Below are 19,208 nucleotides of genomic sequence, written 5' to 3' on the forward strand. Positions count from 1 at the left end.
GGCTTGTTATTATAAATAAAGTTTTATTGAAACACAGCTACTCTCAATGGTCTATGTACTCTTGATGGCTGCTTTTGGACCACAAAGACAGAAATGACGGTTGCGATAGAGACAAAAACTATACCTTTTGAAGTAAGATTCTGCAAACTGATCCAGGGGAGAGACCTAAATTATGGGACTACAGGTCCTCAGGAAAGCGGTTTTTGATCCGTCGGCTTGTATAACCCTAAGATGCAAACCTAATGAGAATATTGGAAAAGGAACATCACTGCCTAGCTTCCCTCAGTAAAACAGACATGAACATACCAGACAAGAGAATTAACAAAACGGAATTCAGTGAAGAGGACAAAATGTCCAGGCCACGTGGGATTTATTTCAGGAATGCAGACTTAATGCTGAGAAAGAAATCCACCATCCCAGCACGTTAAGAGTGAAGAAAAATCATTTAAGTGGAAGATTCTGGAGCCAGAGGGTGTGTTCTGAATTCTAGCTCTGTGACTTCCTGGCAGCATGACCTGGGCAAGCCGCTAACTTCTCAACACTTTGGGTCACTCACCTGTCAACGATGGAGGCAGCTGTATCTACTTCTTGAAAATAAAATGAAAGCGTTACTTGCTCAGTCGTGTCCAACTCTTTGCAACCCCACGGGCTGTAGCCTGCCAGGCTCCTCTGTCTGTGAGATTCTCCAGGCAAGAATACTGGAGTGGGTTGCCATGCCCTCCTCCAGGGGATCTTCCCGACCCAGGGATCGAACCTGGGTCTCCTGCACTGCAGGCAGACTCTTTTTTATCGTCTGAGCCACCAGGGAAGCGCCATCTCCATCTTAGGGGGAAACAGTTTGACTCATCAAGAACTGAGAATCATGCCCGGCACACAGCTCATGCTCAATAAATGGGAGCTACAGTCATTCAGACAAAGCAGCGGAACAGATGGAAACCCTGATAACATATAGGGAGTGCCTGGCGGACAGAGACGCGAGGATGAGAGGACTGGGCATGGGGGCAGTCGGAAAGATACCGTGGACGAGAAATAGATGACAGCGATTCTGACATTTCCATGTGAAACCTGGATGAGGTTACGGGGGTCAGAGGAAGTTCTTCTTTGCAGGGGAGGAACGGTGGTCAGGAAATGGCAATGCTCTCAGTGTGGGATCATGTTGAAGGATGCTTGGGAAACACACAACTAACAGCAGTACTGAAGGCAACGGAGAGGCTGGAGGTGGCCCCCCCACACTGGGGGATCTGAGGAGAGGCTGGGGAGAGACCACCCACTCCCACCCCCAGACAGGGGATGAGATGCGAGTTAAGGATGGAAACCTAGAGTTGCAGAAAGAGCACCCCACTGCCCGCAGACCTGGATGCGGGAGGGAAAGGAAAAAGGATGTCACCTTTGGGATAGTGGCATTTTAGACGTGGATGGAGGAGACGTCACTAGGCTACAGACAGACACTCGGGAGAAAAAAGGACAGTGTTGTGTCTGACAGTCCAGATGACCGGCTCGCCGAGTCTGGAAGGAAGAAAGGGAGCTGTGATTGGCAGAATGAAGTACATCAAAGCTGGACATTTTGAAGGTCACATTAGAATTTCAGAGCAGGCAGATCTTAAATGTGATGGTGTATGATCTTTGGAAACAGGCACCGTGCTGAGCACGGTTAATTCATCTCAGCTAAAAAAGGAAACGGGAACCATCTGAGGCTTTTTCATATCGTCCCCACCCTTTAAAGGAGGAAGCTATGGCCTAGGAAGTCGTAAGGACTTCTTCAACAGCACCTGACCTTCCTCTGATGGCCATACGCATGGAAATGATTTGGCTATATTGAGCAAGACACACGTTGAAACAAGTGTAACCTACACGCAGGCTTCCTGGGTGGCTCAAGTGGTAAAGAACCCACCTGCCAAGGCAGGAGACCCAGGAGATGCAGGTTCAATCCCTGAGTTGGGAAGATTCCCTGCAGAAGGAAGTGGCAACCCACTCCAGTATTCTCGCTCACAAAATCCCACAGACAGAGGAACCTGGGGGGAGCTATAGTCCACGGGATCGCGCAAGAATCAGACGTGGCTGGGCGACTAAACAACAACTTACAAACACTCGGCTGATTTGCAAGTGCTTTTCTAGCGCATTGCTTTCTCCCAATTCTCTGACAAGTCAACAAGCACAGGAATGGCTAAGCTTGAATCTGAGCTTTGAACACACAGACGACGGAGGGCAGCAAACTCAGAAAAGATGGCAGAACCGCAACCGCGCGGGAAACCGGGATGGCTGAGAATCTCGGGGATGTGTCGAGAGCAACTGCACCACGGTTCCGTTTTGCTACGCTTCAGTGGGTTATCATCACACCCAAACAGCAGTTCAGGAAGACACTTTTGTTTTTGAATGAAGAGGAGCTCGTTGGCAACGGGCACCAATCGAAGAGGGTTTGGGATGAGATGACCCCAACCCAGTGCAGGGTCTTTCGAAAGCCCTAAGGGGCCTAAGGGGAGATGGCCCCCCGCAGACTGAGCTCTGTCCTGCAAAGGAAGCGTGGGCAAGCTTTGCTGCGGGAGGTGTGTGCAGCCCTGCCCCCACAAAGCTCTCCTGGGGGGGTGCTTTCTGTGTGAGAGGCGTGGGTATCACATTCTCCAGTTACTTACCCACCCTTACACTTTTTACAGTGAGTTTTCAAACATGAGGTAAAAACACACAAGTGCACACGTGACCGTTACACAACCACACACCATGGTGTCCACCTGGAGGGGACTGGGGCTGGGCGGACAGCCTGGGTCTGCCCAGGTGCTCCTGCCCCTTCGACAAGAGCTGCAGGTCCACATAAAAGCCTGGATGGCAAAGCTTGGGTGGCTAACAACTCAGCCCCTTTGCCATCGGACATGCTGCTGGGAGAACCAGGTGTCATCACACTGCTCAGCCAGGAGGGGACACCCCCAAGTCTGTGCCTGGTTCTCCTGGACTGGACCCCATGCACCTTTGCCCCTGGCTGACTGTAACCTGTCTCTTTTTAACTTGGGAGGGGGGTGGGGGTTGTTCCCAGGTGCTGCTAGGGGTAAAGAACCCTCCTGCCAATGCAGGAGACTTAAGGGATGCGGGTTAGATCCCTGGGTGGGGAAGATCCCCTGGAGGAACGCAAGGCAGCCCACTCCTGGAGAATTCTTGCCTGGAGAATTCCCCCAGTCCCTAGGGTCGCCAGAGATGCCGAGAGTCACTTGAAGTGACTTGGCACCTACCTACGGATTACATCTCAATGGAGAAAAACTGAAGCTATCAATTCAAACAAAGGGTTCTCTTGGATACTGTGTAAACAAGAAAGCTGAACAAACAGAATATACACCCAACTGTATACGATTAAGAGGAATGTAACAAACATGGAGCATCGACTTTGATTAATGTGTTGGTCTTTTCGATTGACTTTTCTTGAGACATAAGTGCCACCTAACAAAGTGTAAGTTTGGGGTATGCACCGTGATGATCTGATACATGGATATACGCTGTGGAAGAACTACACAATACGCTCAGCTCACATATGCAGCACCTCACATGATTAACCTTTATTTACTTCACTGAGAACATTTCCAGGATCTTAGCAACTGTCAAGTACCCAATATACCACTATGAAGTAGGTTAAAATCCGTATCTTTTTGTTGTTATAATCCGTATCTTTTTGTTGTAATCCACTGCGAGTGTAACAGTTACTAAATTCTGTGAAAGTCGCTCAGTCCTATCCGACACTTGGCGTCCCCATGGACTATACCATGTAATTCTCCAGGCAGGAATCCTGGAGTGGGTAGCCTATCCCTTATCCAGGGGATCTTACCAACCCAGGGATTGAACCCAGGTCTTCCGCATTGCAGGCAGATTCTTTGTTTACCAGCTGAGCCACAACGGAAGCCCAAGAATACTGGAGTGGGTAGCCTATCCCTTCTCCAGTGGATCTTCCCCACCCAGGAATCGAACCGGGGGCTCCTGCATTGCAGGCAGATTCTTTAGCAACTGAGCTACCAGGGAAGCCCAAATTCTGTGACTCCTTCTAGCAAATCATAGAGCCTAGGGGTAGTCTAGGAGACAGGGATACATCACCAAAGAACTGGAAACAAAGAAATGAGACATTTCTGTTCCACCTGACTCATTTCCTTGCTCCCTCCCTCCCTTTCCGTCCTCACAGCCTGCAGGATTGTAGATCCCCAACTGGGGATCGAACCCAGTCCCAGCAGTGAAAACACCAAGTCCTAGCCACTGGACCACCAGGGATTTCCCTCACCTGCTTTTAAATTACTTTTATCCTGTGCTCATGCGGACAAAACATTCAGGTATTCCTTACTTATTATCTGATGAAACGAGTATTTTCCTGTATGCTTTCTAAAGCAGAGGCTACCACTGCCTCACAGAAGTGCTTGCCTTTACTGTTTCATAAGGATCCTCTTTTTAAATGGGGACAACATTAGCAATGTAAAAATGCCACCGCAGTCAGAGAAGTATTTTTAGCAACTCAGCTGAACAATGAGCCCTGAACCTGGGTTTAAATTAAGCTAGCTGAACCATTAAAATGCCTTCCCGAATCCGGGGTGGGGGAAACGTGTCTAGCATAAGAAGGCAGTCCAAGCTCCCAGGAAACACAGTGGAGCCTACAGGGTGATCTGTCAGCCGCTAGAATTAGAGGGCAATGCTGCTGAATCATTTCTGGAGACGCAATTATTCACGAATGTTAAGAGTAACACCCTTTTCCTGGTTATCTAATCTCCTCACCGGGAGTCCAGAAAAAACCAAAACCCAAAGAAAAACAAAACCCAGATTGAAGACAGCTACTCCCAATTATTTTATTATCTGCTGGAGAACAGTATTGGCAGAAGTTCCCCCCTTCTTCAAGGGGAAAAATACTCTGGAAAAATTTTATAACAACAGGGACCGCTAGGACCACTGTTAAGAGTTTCATTTGCTTTCTGCAGAAAGAATCAAAATGCAGCCCAAGAAGACGAAACAGAAGGGAGAAATGAGAATCTCGTTACGACTCCACTTTGCAATAAAAACTAACTGAAGAAACACATCCCACAACTGAAGGATGTGTTATCAGTGGTTCTCAACTAGGGGTGGTTCTGCCCTCAGAGGGACATTTGGTAAAGGTCAGAGACATCTTTGGTTGTCACCAGGGAGGGCGAGGGGGGCAGGGCGTTCCTGTCATGCAGTGGGTGGGGTCCAGGGATGCGGTCTTAAGAACCTACAATACAGCGTAGCCACCCAGCCCATACATCAACAGTGCTGAGGTTCAGGAAACCAGGCCTCTGAGAAAGGTCGAGCGTCTTCAGATAATGCATGCTGTTCTGACCATTCAGAGTCCCTCCAAGAGATTCAGTTCAGTTGCTCAGTCGTGTCCGACTCTTTGCGACCCCATGAACTGCAGAACACCAGGCCTCCCTGTCCATCACCAACTCCCGGAGTTCACTCAAACTCATGTCCATCGCGTCGGTGATGCCATCCAACCATCTCATCCTCTGTTGCCCCCTTCTCCTCCTGCCCTCAATCTTTCCCAGCATCAGGGTCTTTTCAAATGAGCCAGTTCTTCGCGTCAGGTGGCCAAAGGACTGGAATTTCAGCTTCAGCATCAGTCCTTCCAATGAATATTCATGACTGATTTCCTTTAGGATGGACTGGTTGGATCTCCTTGCAGTCCAAGGGACTCTCAAGAGTCCTCTCCAACACCACAGCTCAAAAGCATCAATGCGAGAGATTAAGACCCTCAAACTCTGTCCACCTAGGAGAATCTACAAGTGAAGACCACGAAGGGGATACTGAAAACCTGGCAAGACACAGGACCAGGAACGCAGAAGAACACCAAAGAACACTATTAAAATATTGATTGATTTTCGGCTGTGATGGGTCTTCGGTGCTGTGGGCGGGCTTTGCTCTGGTTGTGGCCAGCAGTGGCTACTCTCGAGTTGCAGTGCCTGAGCTCCTCATTGCAGTGGCTTGTTTTGTTGCAAGAGCATGGGTTCGAGGGGCACGTGGGCTCAGGTCGTTTCAGCTCATGGGCTTAGTGGCTCTCCAGCACTGGCATCTTTCCACACCAGAGATCGAACCGGGGTCCCCTGAACTGGGGGGCGGATTCCTATCCATGATGCCACCAGGGCAAGTCCCTGAATATGGACTTTTATCCTTCTGCTAACGATACAGCCTGTCCAACGCCTATGGTGCCAATCAAATGCAGAACAGCTTCTCACGACAATGTTCCAGGAGGAGCGGGTCAGGTGAGCCTGGCCTATGATGCACACTTGAGTCTGCTGAATTACCAACGAAGCAAAAATCTGGCTCTGGATACACAACCACCACTGTTCACCTTCAGATGACTCTATTATTTTTCTGTTGCCAAAAGCCCCAGAATGGCTGTGTGGCTATCCGCTTCTAAGCTAACATGGTAACACTCGAACCCATTATACAAAAGACACTCCATCAGAACCGAGGCCTGAGCCTTGGCTAACGACCTGCAAAATCTTAATTAAAATGTCTCGGCTGCATTTGTATTACTGACCACCTTCTCTGTCTCAGTCATAGGCAAAGCTCTGCAGACCATGGAAGCGTAAAGTCATGATTTCTCTGGTCTTTTTTTATTTTAGTAATTTCATGATGATCATAAGCTGTGAGAACAGTGGAGTCATTTCACCCGGCCACCTTCAACAGTGACATCTTCTCTCACCGTAGGACAGTGTCAAAAGCAGGGAATGACTTTCAGGTGATGGGTCACCTGACTGCAAACCTTCAGCTTCCCTCCTTTCAGATCGGTGTGTGAGCATCACCTAGGCACACAGGGTCTATGTGAAAGCTACTCCATCATGTCTGACTCTTTGTGACCCCGTGGACTGTAGCCCACCAGGCTCCTTTGTCCATGGGATTCTCCAGGCAAGAAGACTGCAGTGGGTTGCCTTTCTTTCTCCAGGGAATCTTCTCCACCCCAGGATCGAACCCAGGTCTCCTGCATTGGCAGGCAGAGTTTTTTTTTTTATTTAACCACTGAGCCACCTGCTGCTGCTGCTGCGTTGCTTCAGTCGTGTCCGACTCTGTGCGACCCCACAGACAGCAGTCAACCAGGCTTCCTGTCCCTGGGATTCTCCAGGCAACAACACTGGAGTGGGTTGCCATTTCCTTCTCCAATGCATGAAAGTGAAAAGTGAAAGTGAAGTCACTCAGTCGTGTCCGACTCTAGCGACCCCATGAACTGCAGCCCACCAGGGTTCTCCGTCCACGGGATTTTCCAGGCAAAAGTACTGGAGTGGGGTGCCATTGCCTTCTCCAACTGAGCCACCTGGGAAGCACTTATTCAGTGAATTACACCATGTGAGATCTTCCCAGGCCAGGGATCAAACCTGTGCCACCTGTATCGGCAGGTGGATTTTTAATCCCTGGACTACCAATATGCATAATTTTTACACTGCTCAGGAACATTTCTGCAGAGTCATACCTCTGTGCGTTCAGAACAGAACCATCCTTTGGCTCTGTGCCTGGACTTGCCTGCGGAGAGAAAATGCCACCTAAATCTTACTTGGAATCTGATGTGAGGCGGGGCAAGAAAGGGCATATGTGTGTGCTACCTGGTCAGGAAATCTTTCTAACCATTCTCCTAACAGAAGCTCCATGAAATGCATGAAAAAAATGCCATCTACCTTCCATTTAAAACCTCAAGAGTCTGGTTATGTAACATGAATTCACAAGGATAATACAGACCACAGAGCCATGTGCGTATTACGTAAACCAAAGGAAACATGCCTGATTCTGCCTGGCCAGTCACATGAGTGCAGATATGGGCTTGAAACCAGTCCATCCTAAAGGAAATCAACCCTGACTACTCACTGGAAGGACTGATACTGAAGCTGAAGCGCCAATACTTTGACCACTTGATGTGAAGAGCAGACTCACTGAAAAGACCCTGATGCTGGGAAAGATGGAAGGCTGGAGGAGAAGGGGACGACAGAGGATGAGATGGTTGGATGGCATCACCGACTCAATGGACATGAGTTTGAGTAAGCTCCGGGAGTCGGCGATGGACAGGAAGGCCTGGCGTGCTGCAGTCCATGGGGTCCGCAAAGAGTTGGACACGACTGAGCGACTGAACCACAACAGAAAATAGCTCCTGTCCCATGTGTAGGCGCTTCTGTTTGAAAACCACCAGCGCTCCTCGCAGAAGACAGCAGGTATGGCTGTGCTAAGGTAGGCAACAGATATGCATAATAGATTAGCCTCCTGACCATGAACCACGACAAAGCAGGAAGCATACTTCACTGTATAAGGAGTTTCCAATCTTATTCAAAGGTGTTTATTTAATTTTTTAGTCTTTACCCAATGTCTCACCATGTTGCTTCTGTTCTACGTTCTGGGGTTTTTGGCCTCGAGGCACATGGCATCTTAGCTCCCCAGCCAGGGATTGCACCCACAACCCCCACATTGGAAGGTGAAGGCTTAACCACTGGAGCACCAGGGAAGGCCCTAGAAGGTCTTTTTGTTGTTGTTGTTCAGTCGCTAAGTCGAACCCAAGACTCTTTTGAGACGCCCATGGACCGCAGCACGCCAGGCGCGAATGTTGTAAAATCCCCACAATAAACAGAGAAATGCACCATCGTGTTGATTTCTGATATATGCGAAACGAATTTCTGCCATCTGCGCCGTAACCAAAGGCTGCTTTTATTGTCTCAAGTGTTTCAAATGACAGCCACTGGGGACACCCAGCCTGGTAACACCTGACAAAACATTAGGGAAACTCAGTTTCTCACTGGTGTTTCTGGTTCGCTGTCAGAGCTACCACCACAGTCGTCAAATGGTTTCGATTAAAGGTTCTATCTGTTTTTCACGGCGTGCAGACGTTGGTCCCAATGCTAGAGGGAGGGGAAATATGCCCCCCAAGCCATGAACACCTTGGGTGAATCTGCATGAATACCCATGCAAATCAATGCACGTGGAGTCTTGGCTCCTGTCTTCCCAGGTGGGGCAATGGTAATGCGCCTGACTGCCCGTGCAGGAGACTCAGAGGACATGGGTTCGATCCCTGGGTGGCAAAGATCCCCTGGAGGAGGGCATGGCAAAACACTCCAGTATTCTTGCCTGGGAAGTCCCATGGACAGAGTAGCCCGGCGGGCTACAGTCCATGGGGGTGCAAAGAGTCAGACATGACTTAGGGACTAAGCATATCAAGTTCAGTTCAATCACTCAGTCACATCTGACTCTTTGCGACCCCATGGACTGCAGCACACCAGGCTTCCCTGTCCATCACCAACTCCCGGAGTTACTCAAACTCATGTCCATCAGGTTGGTGATGCCATCCAAACATCTCATCCTCTGTCGTCCCCTTCTCCTCCCACCTTCAATCTTTCCCAGCATCAGGGTCTTTCCCCATGAGTCAACTCTTCGCATCAGGTGGCCAAAGGATGGGAGTTTAAGCTTCAACATCAGTCCTTGAAGTGCATACTCAGGACTGATCTACTTTAGGATGGACTGGTTGGATCTCCTTGCAGTCCAAGGGACTCTCAAGAGTCTTCTCCAACACCACAGTTCCAAAGCACCAATTCTTCGGCACTCAGCTTTCTTTATAAAGAAACTCCAGTTTCTTTATAAAGTTGGATGTCCAAGTCTCACATCCATCCATGACTACTGGAAACACCATAGCTTTGACTAGATGTACCTTTGTTGGCAAAGTAATGTCTCTGCTTTTTAATACACTGTCTAGGTTGGTCACAGCTTTTCTTCCAAGGAGCAAACGTCTTTTAATTTCATGGCTGCAGTATCTACCTGCTGTCTACCTAGCATTCCACCCAGCGCCTCCCACCCAGTTTTCTGCAGAAGGGTGCACTGGCTCAGGAGAAGCAGGCGGGCACGTGTGGACCCTGTCCCACTCAGCGGATCCATGGGAACCACGACCCCAGTAACAGGTTCACAGAGGCTAATTCCAAACCCTGAGAGGAAGCGTTAGCATTTCATCAGTATTGTGCAGATATATCTGCAGGAGACCAATGTCTTTTTACCTATTTTCCAATATCCCCTGTGCCCCAGGTACTGATTATCATTAGCTCTGTGGCGGGAATGAAATCTATAATATAAAACCACCAGCGGCTGTGAATTGCCTTGCTGTTGAGGGAGACCGAAGCGGACGCGGTAGATTCTGATAAACTGAACCCAGTTTTGTCACCTGGCCCAGCAGTGCGCCTCCCAGACAGCTGCCCAAGAAAAAGGAAAACCCCAGACCACAAAAGCCTATGTGCAAATGCCCCCAGGAGCCTTAGTCGTAGCTTGGAAACCACCCAAGTGCTCTTCCACAGGACAAACGACTAACCGCCCTGCATCCATAAAACAGAATACTGGGCCAGGCTCAGTCTCTTAGGTCACGTCCAACTCTTTGCGACCCCATGGACCATAGCCCGCCAGGCTCCTCTGTCCATAGGATGCTCCAGGCAAGAATACTGGAGTGGGTTGCCATGCCCTCCTCCAGGGGATCTTCCCGACCCAGGGATTGAACCTGCATCTCCTACATTGGCAGGCGAGTTCTTTACCACTGTGGAAGCTCATAGGAAATGGAAGACCATGTAGCATATAAAGGAAGTACTACTGAAGTATGCACCAGCGTTAGCCAATCTCAGATGCACTGAGTCAGAAAAGCCAGACTCTCAAGGGTACACGCTGCAGAGATTCACTTCTCAGTCACAATCGCAGAGGCAACACTCCAGTGCCAGGAAGCAGACCAGTGGCACCAGCAGCTGCGGTGGGGTGAGGAGGAGACTACAAAGGGGGAGTTTTTGGTGGAACCATTCCATATCTTGTTTGTGCAGGTGTTTGTATCACTCTGAACATCTGTATTCTAAAAAGGGTCAATTTTCTGGCGTGAAAATTATACTCTACGTAAAAAAAAAAAAAAAAACCACGGTAGAGATGAAGGTGCAGAGGGATGGAGAAGCTGGACACTGACCATGAAGGGAACTGCCAGGCTGGGTGGCAGAGCCGCTCTGCCTCAATCGGCTTCTTACAAATCGTCAGGATGACAAAAGCGACCACATGATTAACCCCCAAGAGGCAGAGGCCGATGGACTCCTAGCCCTCCAAAGCGGACTGCCGCAACTCATGCAAAACGTAAAAATTAAAAGCACAACTAAGCCACTTTGCTGCTGGGGCTGCTCAAAATCTCCAGCTGAACTGAAAAAAAAAAAGCCTTGCACACTAACCGATCTTTATCTGGATGCCAGGAGGAGCAACCATAAACAATAGCATCCAGACAGCACCTTCCACAGGCACGGCCCTTGCTTTAGACAACAGTGACGCCATGAAATCCCCTCTGCTTTAGAGGCTGTGGAATCCACGGCAGGGCGGAGGGAGGCCAGAGCCCTAGATGATGCGAATTCTGCCTCTTGAGGGCAGAAAAGGAAGCCCCTTTTCAAGATACTTTTCCTGAGTTTGCAGAGATGTGATGTGCATTTTGTCGTAACACTTTCAGGAAAGTGTTGCTTCTGCACTGCGCCTCCCAGCTATCTGGTGGGGTGGGGTGCGTGAGGAATCAATGTTCTGATGGGCACCGTTTTCCCTGCAGCCCTGAACATCCTGACCGGCACATGTGCTGCCCGACTGCACCAGCCCAGCCCCTGCGGTGGCAGAGAACTTGTGCCTTGAGGTGGGCTGGGATATTCTGGGTCTACCCGCTGCCTGGTTGTACAGCCAACAGCAGACCCCCAGAGATCCAGAGGTCTGCCTCCGTGCAGGGTCCTCCCCACCTGCCATCTCCCAACCTCCTACACACACACCTTCTACACACATAGCCTGGGGGGGGACACGACTAAAGACCTAGGAACTTTCAAACCCCCAGTGGAGAAGCCACACTGGGAGGAGCTGAGTGAGTCACCTAGCGTGACAGAGAATTTATGGATGATGGGTTTGATGCTGGTAAAGGAGAGACAGCACAGATACTTGATCAGGAGAGTCCTTCCTTCTCCTTCCTGCCTTCTTTTCCTTCCCCTTCCTCCCCCTTCCTTCCCCTTCTTCCCTGTCCCTTCCTTCCTCTTCCTTTGTTCATTCCCTCTTCTTCCTTCCCCTTCTGCCCTCTTCCTTCCCTTCCCTTCCATTTCCTTCCCCTCCTTTCAGCTAGAAAGGAGACGTTATGAGGCCAAGAACATGCTCTGTCCACTTGATGGCTGCTCAGTAAATTCCCTGGTGGCTCAGTCAGTAAAGACTTTGCCTGCAGTGCAGGAGGCCTGGGTTTGATCCCTGGGTCAGGAAGATCCCCTGGAAAAGGGAAAGGCTACCCACTCCAGTATTCTTTCCTGGAGAATCCCCATGGCCAGAGGAGCCTGGTGGGCTACAGCCTATGTGGTTGCAAAACATCAGACACAGCTGAGCAACTAAACCACCACCTAACCAAAGCGTGAGGATTTGAGATAAATGTTAAACAATCCCACAATGAACGTTTAACAACATTAGGCATTTCTTCTTTGGAGTATGCCCTCGTGGGGGTACCAGAGGCAGTTCCCGGACGCACACAGTCATCAGAGGAACACACAGTCATCTCTTAACTCCTCACTCGATCTATGGGATTCTACTCAAGGCTCTGAAAAATTAGGACAGCCGCTCAGCAGATGCTACACACAATGGGCATTGATGGAATACACTGTGTCTCCCAAGGCTCCTTTCTCAGTCGCCTGGTTACAGAAAGTTTCTCAACAAATGTGAGACAAATGTAAACAAATCCTAAAAAAGGAAGTCTCGCTTTTCTGGGGGGAGGGATTAGACATTTCTGTGTTTATTCAAAGAGGCCAGCAACGCTCTTGCCCCGGGGGGCCCTGGGGACTGCCCACCGGGAGAAATCTTTCTCTAGGTTACACAAAAGTTTTCTTTCCCATGTCTCTATTTACCTTCATGTTCACAGAGGGATGGCAATTTCACCTTAAGATTGTTTACACATTTGGACTGCACTTTTTCAGCCTATTTTTGTGCAGTGTTTCTAAAGAGAAAGAATCCTGAATTCCAAGCTGGAAGTCTTCAGGGAGGCAGGGTTTGGCACGTGGAATTTTCATCTGCAGACATCTCTGGGAATCTATGAGATCAGTGCTGGGAGGACACTTGGACTCCAGGTGAGAGATTTCCTGGTTAATTTACAAGGTTAAGTTATGAGAGCCGTGGGTTCATCTCCCTGATTGACGAGGGATGAGGTGGTACGTATTTTGTTCTGCTCATCATTTTTTTCATAGGAAATATCTAGCAAGAGCTAATCCAAATGGTCAAATGTACATGTAGAAAGAAGGTGTACTCTTCATGAATAATGACAGCTAGGGTGGACAGCAGAAACAGAGACCTCAGGCTTGCGTGGGGAGAGGTTTATTTATAACATGTGGCATGCCCCACGTATTTTATCCTTTTTGTTCGAGGATCAGAATCGAGCCATTTGGGTCGCCTGCAAGACTGGCCCATCTCACCCTTCTGGGCTCATTCTGAAAGAGTCTGGACCCAGGGACTCACACTTGGATCAACCTCAATGATAGCATGTGCGGAAGTGGGATGTGAGAACTGGCTTCTTTCTCGAATAATCAATTTGCAGACTACAGAAAATGTGACACAAAGTGAATCAAGCTTCAATATGCACAGAACCGACTGTTATAGCTTGAACTGTGTCCGCCGCAACGGCATAGGCTGGTAGTCCTAGCCCACAGCACGGCTCAGAATGTGACGGCGCTTGGAAGAGGGTCCCTGCAGATGTCATCTGTTAAGACGAGGTTGTGCTGGAATACCGTGAGCCCCCTAATCCACTATGACTGTGTCTTTACAAAAAGGAGAAGTCCGACAAATGTGGACAGAGAGTGACACGCACACAGAGAGAACACCTCGTGAAGGGGAAGGCAGGTCTCGGGGGACAAAGCGCCTACGAAGCAAGGAGTGCCAAAGACGGTCCAGCCGAAGCTGGCAGACAGGCCGGAGCAGACCCCCGTGGGGCAGACAGTCGCGGGAAGAGAGCAAGCCAGCTGGCACCCTGCTTTGGACTGCTGTCCTCCACGGCGCTGGGACAGTGCATTTTTGTTCAAGCCGCCCCACTGAGTTACCCCACACCAATTCTGTACACGGATCTGTAACCAGCCCACAAACGCTCTCTCTGTGGTCGGGACCAAGAACACCAAACACCCCAGCCCCATCCATCTATATATATATATACACACACATACATACACACACACACACACACACACATATACATACACACACTATATGTATACACCAGCCCACAAATGCCCTCCCTGTGGTGGGGGCTAAGAACACCAATCACTCTAACCTCTCCCTATATATACATATATATATACACACACACACACACATACACACACATTTATATGTTTGCTTGTGTGTTTAGCTGCCCAGTTGTGTCCGAGATGCTTTGCGACCCCATGGACTGCAGTCCGCCAGGCACCTCTGTCCATGGAATTCCCCAGATAAGAATAGTGGAGTGGGTTGCCATGCCCTCCTCCAGGGGATCTTCCTGACCCAGGAATGGAACTGGGGTCTCCTCCATTGCAGGTGGATTCTTTACCAGCTGAGCTACCAGGGAAGTCCCCATATATATACACCAGCCCACAGATGCCCTCCCTATGGTGGGGGCTGAGAACACTCAGATCACCCCACCCCTCATGTATATACACCACATGTATACAGCAGGCCATAAACAGCCTCCCTATGGTGGGAGCCAAGGACACCCTATCGCCCCACCCTATAATATATATACCATACATACACACCAGCCCACAGATGCCCCCCCTATGGTGGGAGCTGAGAACATGAAATCGCCCCACCCCCCACGTATATACACCAACCCATAAACAGCCTCCCTATGGTGGGAGCTGAGAACATGAAATCACCCCACCCCCCACGTATATACACCATATGTGTACCCCAGCCCATAAACACCCTCCCCTGTGCTCAGGACCAAGAACACCAACCGCCCCACCCCCATGTAGATGCACCATACATACACACCAGACCACAGACGCCCTCCCGAGGATGGGGACCCAGAACACCAAAACCTCCCCGCCCCTCACCACATCTATCACAACTGCTCTTGATCAAAATGGGCTTCCCCTGTGGCTCAGCTGGTAAAGAATCTGCGTGCAGTGCGGGAGACCTGGGTTGTATCCCTTGGTGGGCAAGATCCCCCTGGAGAAGGGAAAGGCCACCCACTCCAGTATTCTGGCCTGGAAAATCCCATGGAAAGAGGAGGCTGGTCAGCTACACGTGTTCGGGTTACAAAGACTCAGACTGAGTGACTAACCCTTGATTTCACTTTATTAGAGGTACTTCCTTGGTGGCTTAAGACGGTAAAGAATCTGCTTGCAATTTAAAGAGACCTGGGTTCAATTCCTCAGCTCGGGAAGATCCCCTGGAGAAGCGAAAGACCACCCATTCCAGTATTCTGGCTTGGAGAATCCCATGGACCGCATAGTCCACAGGGTCGCAAAGAGTCGAACAGGACTGAGTGACTTCACTTTCCCTTCACTTGATCTTCATTCCAGGCTGGCTTCAGGTGAACAGAAACGTCAGCACAAACAAGAACACATTCCCTCATCCCGCCCCAAGAGCAGGACGGCCCAGCCCCTTCTCCGCCTCCCTTCAGTCCTCTGAATGAGGGTGTCCGGAGCTCTCTCTTCCCTATAGACCGGGTTTTCCATCCGTGGTTGCTGGCCCTGCAGGTGGCGTGTTGGAAGGTGTTTTTTTTGCCGCTCCGGGCAGGAAGCCGGCTTCTTACCTGACTCCTGGAGATATCGGTACACCAGGAAGTTCACCTCGTCACTGGTAATGCTCATCTTAGCCTCACCTCGCGGGGATGAGGTCTTTACGAAGCAGCAGCCACCACCCTCTGTCGGAAAAGGCAAGAGGAGAAAGCGGAGAGACGTTTCAGACACTGCCTGCGTGTTCCTCCTCAACCGCATTTCTTTCGGAAAATAACTGATACATGTAATACTCAGGAGGTAACTAATGCCCCATTCCTGCCGTACGTTCTGGTAACATAAAGGTTTTATAATTATCTAAACATATATACACATACAGATGAAAAATTTCCCCTGTATTTCCTGGTGAGATAAAGCTTTTATAATTACCTAAACATATAAACATACAGGTGAAAAGTATCCCCCAAAACACGAGCCGATGCGTTTTATAATGCTGGCATGGACTCATCTATAAACCACATTAACGGAGACAAAATCAGGGGCACCAGAAAATGAGAACAAACACCGCGACTTGATTCAGTGAAGATCCTGCAGCGGTTGGTACCGAGCTTCAATGGAACCCCGAGACAGAAGGTGGCTGGTGGCACCGGCTGGCCCTTCCCTGGACAGACGAGGAAGATTAGAGTCCTGTCGACACCCCCAGGTTGGGTGACCACGTGGCTCTGGTCACACCTGTGGGTCTGCAGCACAGATGACTCACAGCAACCTCCCACGCATCCAAGTTCCATGCTGAACCTGACGGTCACCGAACCGACAGGGTGCACGTGGCCCCGACACACACAGCGAGGAGCTGAGTCATCGACAAGGAGATATGACTTCTATTAGGAGGCGGGGAGTCAGCAAGCTGCCCCGTGGACAGAGTGCAACGACAGCATTCGGTTCTGCGGCAGACTGGCCAAGACCATGGCATCTTCAAGGATGAACCAAGTGCTTCTCGGGACCCAGGGGCAGGAAGACCAGCCTGTGTGCCCGGACTGTGGACTGAGATGGCCTGTGTCATCGGCCAAGCAGGATTCTTACAGAGCTCAGAATGCTTGTGTGTGCTAAGTCGCTTCAGTCACGTCCGACCCTCTGCGACCCCCATGGACTATATGTAGCCCCAGCCAGGCTCCTCCGTCCCTGGGATTCTCCAGGCAAGGACACTGGAGTGGGTTGCCATGACCTCCTCCAGGGAAATGCTTGTGCTGACTGCAATGAAGTTAGGGGAACCCCAGGGCAATGGTTCAGACCTCCAAGGACTGATGGGTTGGAGGTAAGGCAATCATGTCCTGAGGGCACCAAGAACAGAGAACATGGCACTCGGAGCGTGGGGGGGCTTGAGGCTGAGCCAGGAGGCCTGATGCTGACTGCACCTTCATCCCTATGGAGCTGTGGACCACAGGCCTCAGTTTTCTACCTATGCCAGCTGCGGATGCTAAGAACCGCTGCCCTCCCCCTCCCCCAGGAAGGTGGTGAGGATGACATGCTTCTACACACACTTCCAGACCAGGGCCCTAAGCACCGCAGAGACACAGGAGGGCTCTTAATCCTACTCCGCCCCATTGCAAGCATCCTCAAAGCAGAGAGACCACCACCGCCCCCAGGAACACGCCTCCAAAAACAATAACAAAAATGGGTTCTTGATTAGTGACATGGTGTTTATTTTCTTGCCTGACCCAGTTTTGATTCATGCATGTGTGTGCTCAGTCGTGCCCGGCTCTTTGCAACCCCCATGGACTGTGGCCCGCCAGGCTCCTCTGTCCATGGGATTTCCCAGGCAAGAATACCGGAGCAGGTTGCCATTCCCTTCTCCAGAGTTCTCATCGGAGGCACCTCCCATTAGGTAGATCTGAGAATCTTTGTGGTTGTGACTGGGCAGAAAGGAAATGACCGTCTTCACTGTGTGGTAAAAACCACACATTCCCTCACTGTTCTGGTTTCAGAAGAAAAAATCAGTGTGAGCTGATGACACGTCTGGAGACTTCCTGCTTAACATGAGTGTTCCAACATAAATAACCACTGGGGGGCTGAAATCCATCAGGAAGCTGAAGGGAAGATTATTTACGGTATTTTTCTTTTTTTAATAACTTACTTTCCAGGTGGCAAAAAACTCTTAATAACCACAGTCATAAAACAGTTCAAAATTCAGTTGCAAGAGAAGTCGTGTCTATGATGTTATACTTAAAATGGAGAACCAACAGGACCTGCTGTCCAGCACAGGGAACTCTGCTCAATCCTCTGTAATAACCTTATGGTCACCAGGGGGAAGGATGGGGGAAGGGACAGTTAGGGAGTTTGGGATGGACATGGACACACTGCTGTATTTAACATGGACAACCAGCAAGGACCTGCTGTCCAGCACCGGGAACTCAGCTCAATGCTCTGTAATAACCTTATGGTCACCAGGGGGAAGGATGGAGGAAGGGATAGTCAGGGAGTCTGGGATGGACATGGACACACTGCTGTGTTTAACATGGAGAACCAACAAGGACCTGCTGGACAGCACAGGGAACTCTGCTCAATGTCATGTGGCAGCCTGGATGGGAGGGGAGTTTGGGGGATAAGGGATACATTTAATGTACGGCTGAGTCCTTTTGCCTTCTACCAGAAACTACAGCAATGTTGTTAATCGGCTGCATCGCAATACCAAGTACAAAGTTAAAAAAAATAGTTTGTTTTTTTTTTTTTTAAAGGGAGTGGGAAATGGTGTCTAAGGGTTTGGCTGTATTGCGTGTACAGTATTTAACATGCTCTCATACTCCAGGAAGGGACAGGACCGCTCCCCAAACAACACAATCTGACCTGCTCTGTGATGATCTTAAAGGATGTAATGACCACAGAGCCACTTGAGCGTCAGCTCTGGGAGATGAAGACAGACAGGGCGAGTGAGTTTCCCTGCCCACGGGCGGGGAGCCTGGTTCAGAAACAGCGATGGAACAAGCACACAGTCACTCCAGGGTGGGGAGCGTGGTGTTCAGTGTGATATCATCCATGGCAGAAGTTTCTCTCTTAGTAAATCGGTGCCGTTAGGACACAGTCTTATAACATCCTCTCATGCGGCCCCTTCCGCCGTTCTCCAGGGATGGAAGAAAAAGTCGGTCTGAGGTCTTGTCTCTGCTATGAGTCTGCTGGCCTGGACACTGGAAGAATGCATCGCGTAAGGTGATCTTCTGGACAAGGCCCTGGGACTTGATTCCACGCTGAGTAAGGGTGCAAAGCCAGAGCTGGAAAATCTGCTATAAATGACCTCATTGCAGCAAGGCGCTTTCACAAATTCTCTGCCGACTGCAACATAGTAGGACTCACCTCCTGGCTTCCCTTCTCCATAATACTGGGGGTAGTTTAGCCGATCAGTCGTGTCCAACCCTATGTGACCCCATGGAATGTAGCCCACCAGGCTCCTCTGACCATGGGATTCTCCAGGCAAGAATACTGGAGTGGGCTGCCATTTCGTCCTCCAGGGGATCTTCCCGACTCAGAGAGTGAACCTGGGTCTCCTCTGCTGCAGGTGGATTC

The 19,208-nt window shown here is 50.0% G+C and overlaps 1 protein-coding gene across 7 annotated transcripts in view; it reads right to left on the reverse strand.

Moving 5' to 3' along the window:
• Positions 1-19,208, reverse strand: part of TBL1X (transducin beta like 1 X-linked) — a 244,282-nt gene that overhangs the window by 42,406 nt on the left and 182,668 nt on the right. For 6 of the 7 annotated variants that reach the window (XM_061408188.1, XM_061408189.1, XM_061408187.1 and 3 more), the window contains one exon: positions 15,731-15,841. The exons of the other annotated variant lie outside the window; for it this stretch is intronic. In XM_061408188.1, coding sequence (XP_061264172.1) covers positions 15,731-15,788 — 58 coding nt within the window. In that variant the 5' untranslated portion in view covers positions 15,789-15,841. The remainder of the gene's footprint in view (positions 1-15,730; positions 15,842-19,208) is intronic. 7 annotated transcript variants of the gene reach the window in all.

The sequence above is a fragment of the Bos javanicus genome, chromosome X (genome assembly GCF_032452875.1).
Source record: "Bos javanicus breed banteng chromosome X, ARS-OSU_banteng_1.0, whole genome shotgun sequence".
Taxonomy (NCBI): domain Eukaryota; kingdom Metazoa; phylum Chordata; class Mammalia; order Artiodactyla; family Bovidae; genus Bos; species Bos javanicus.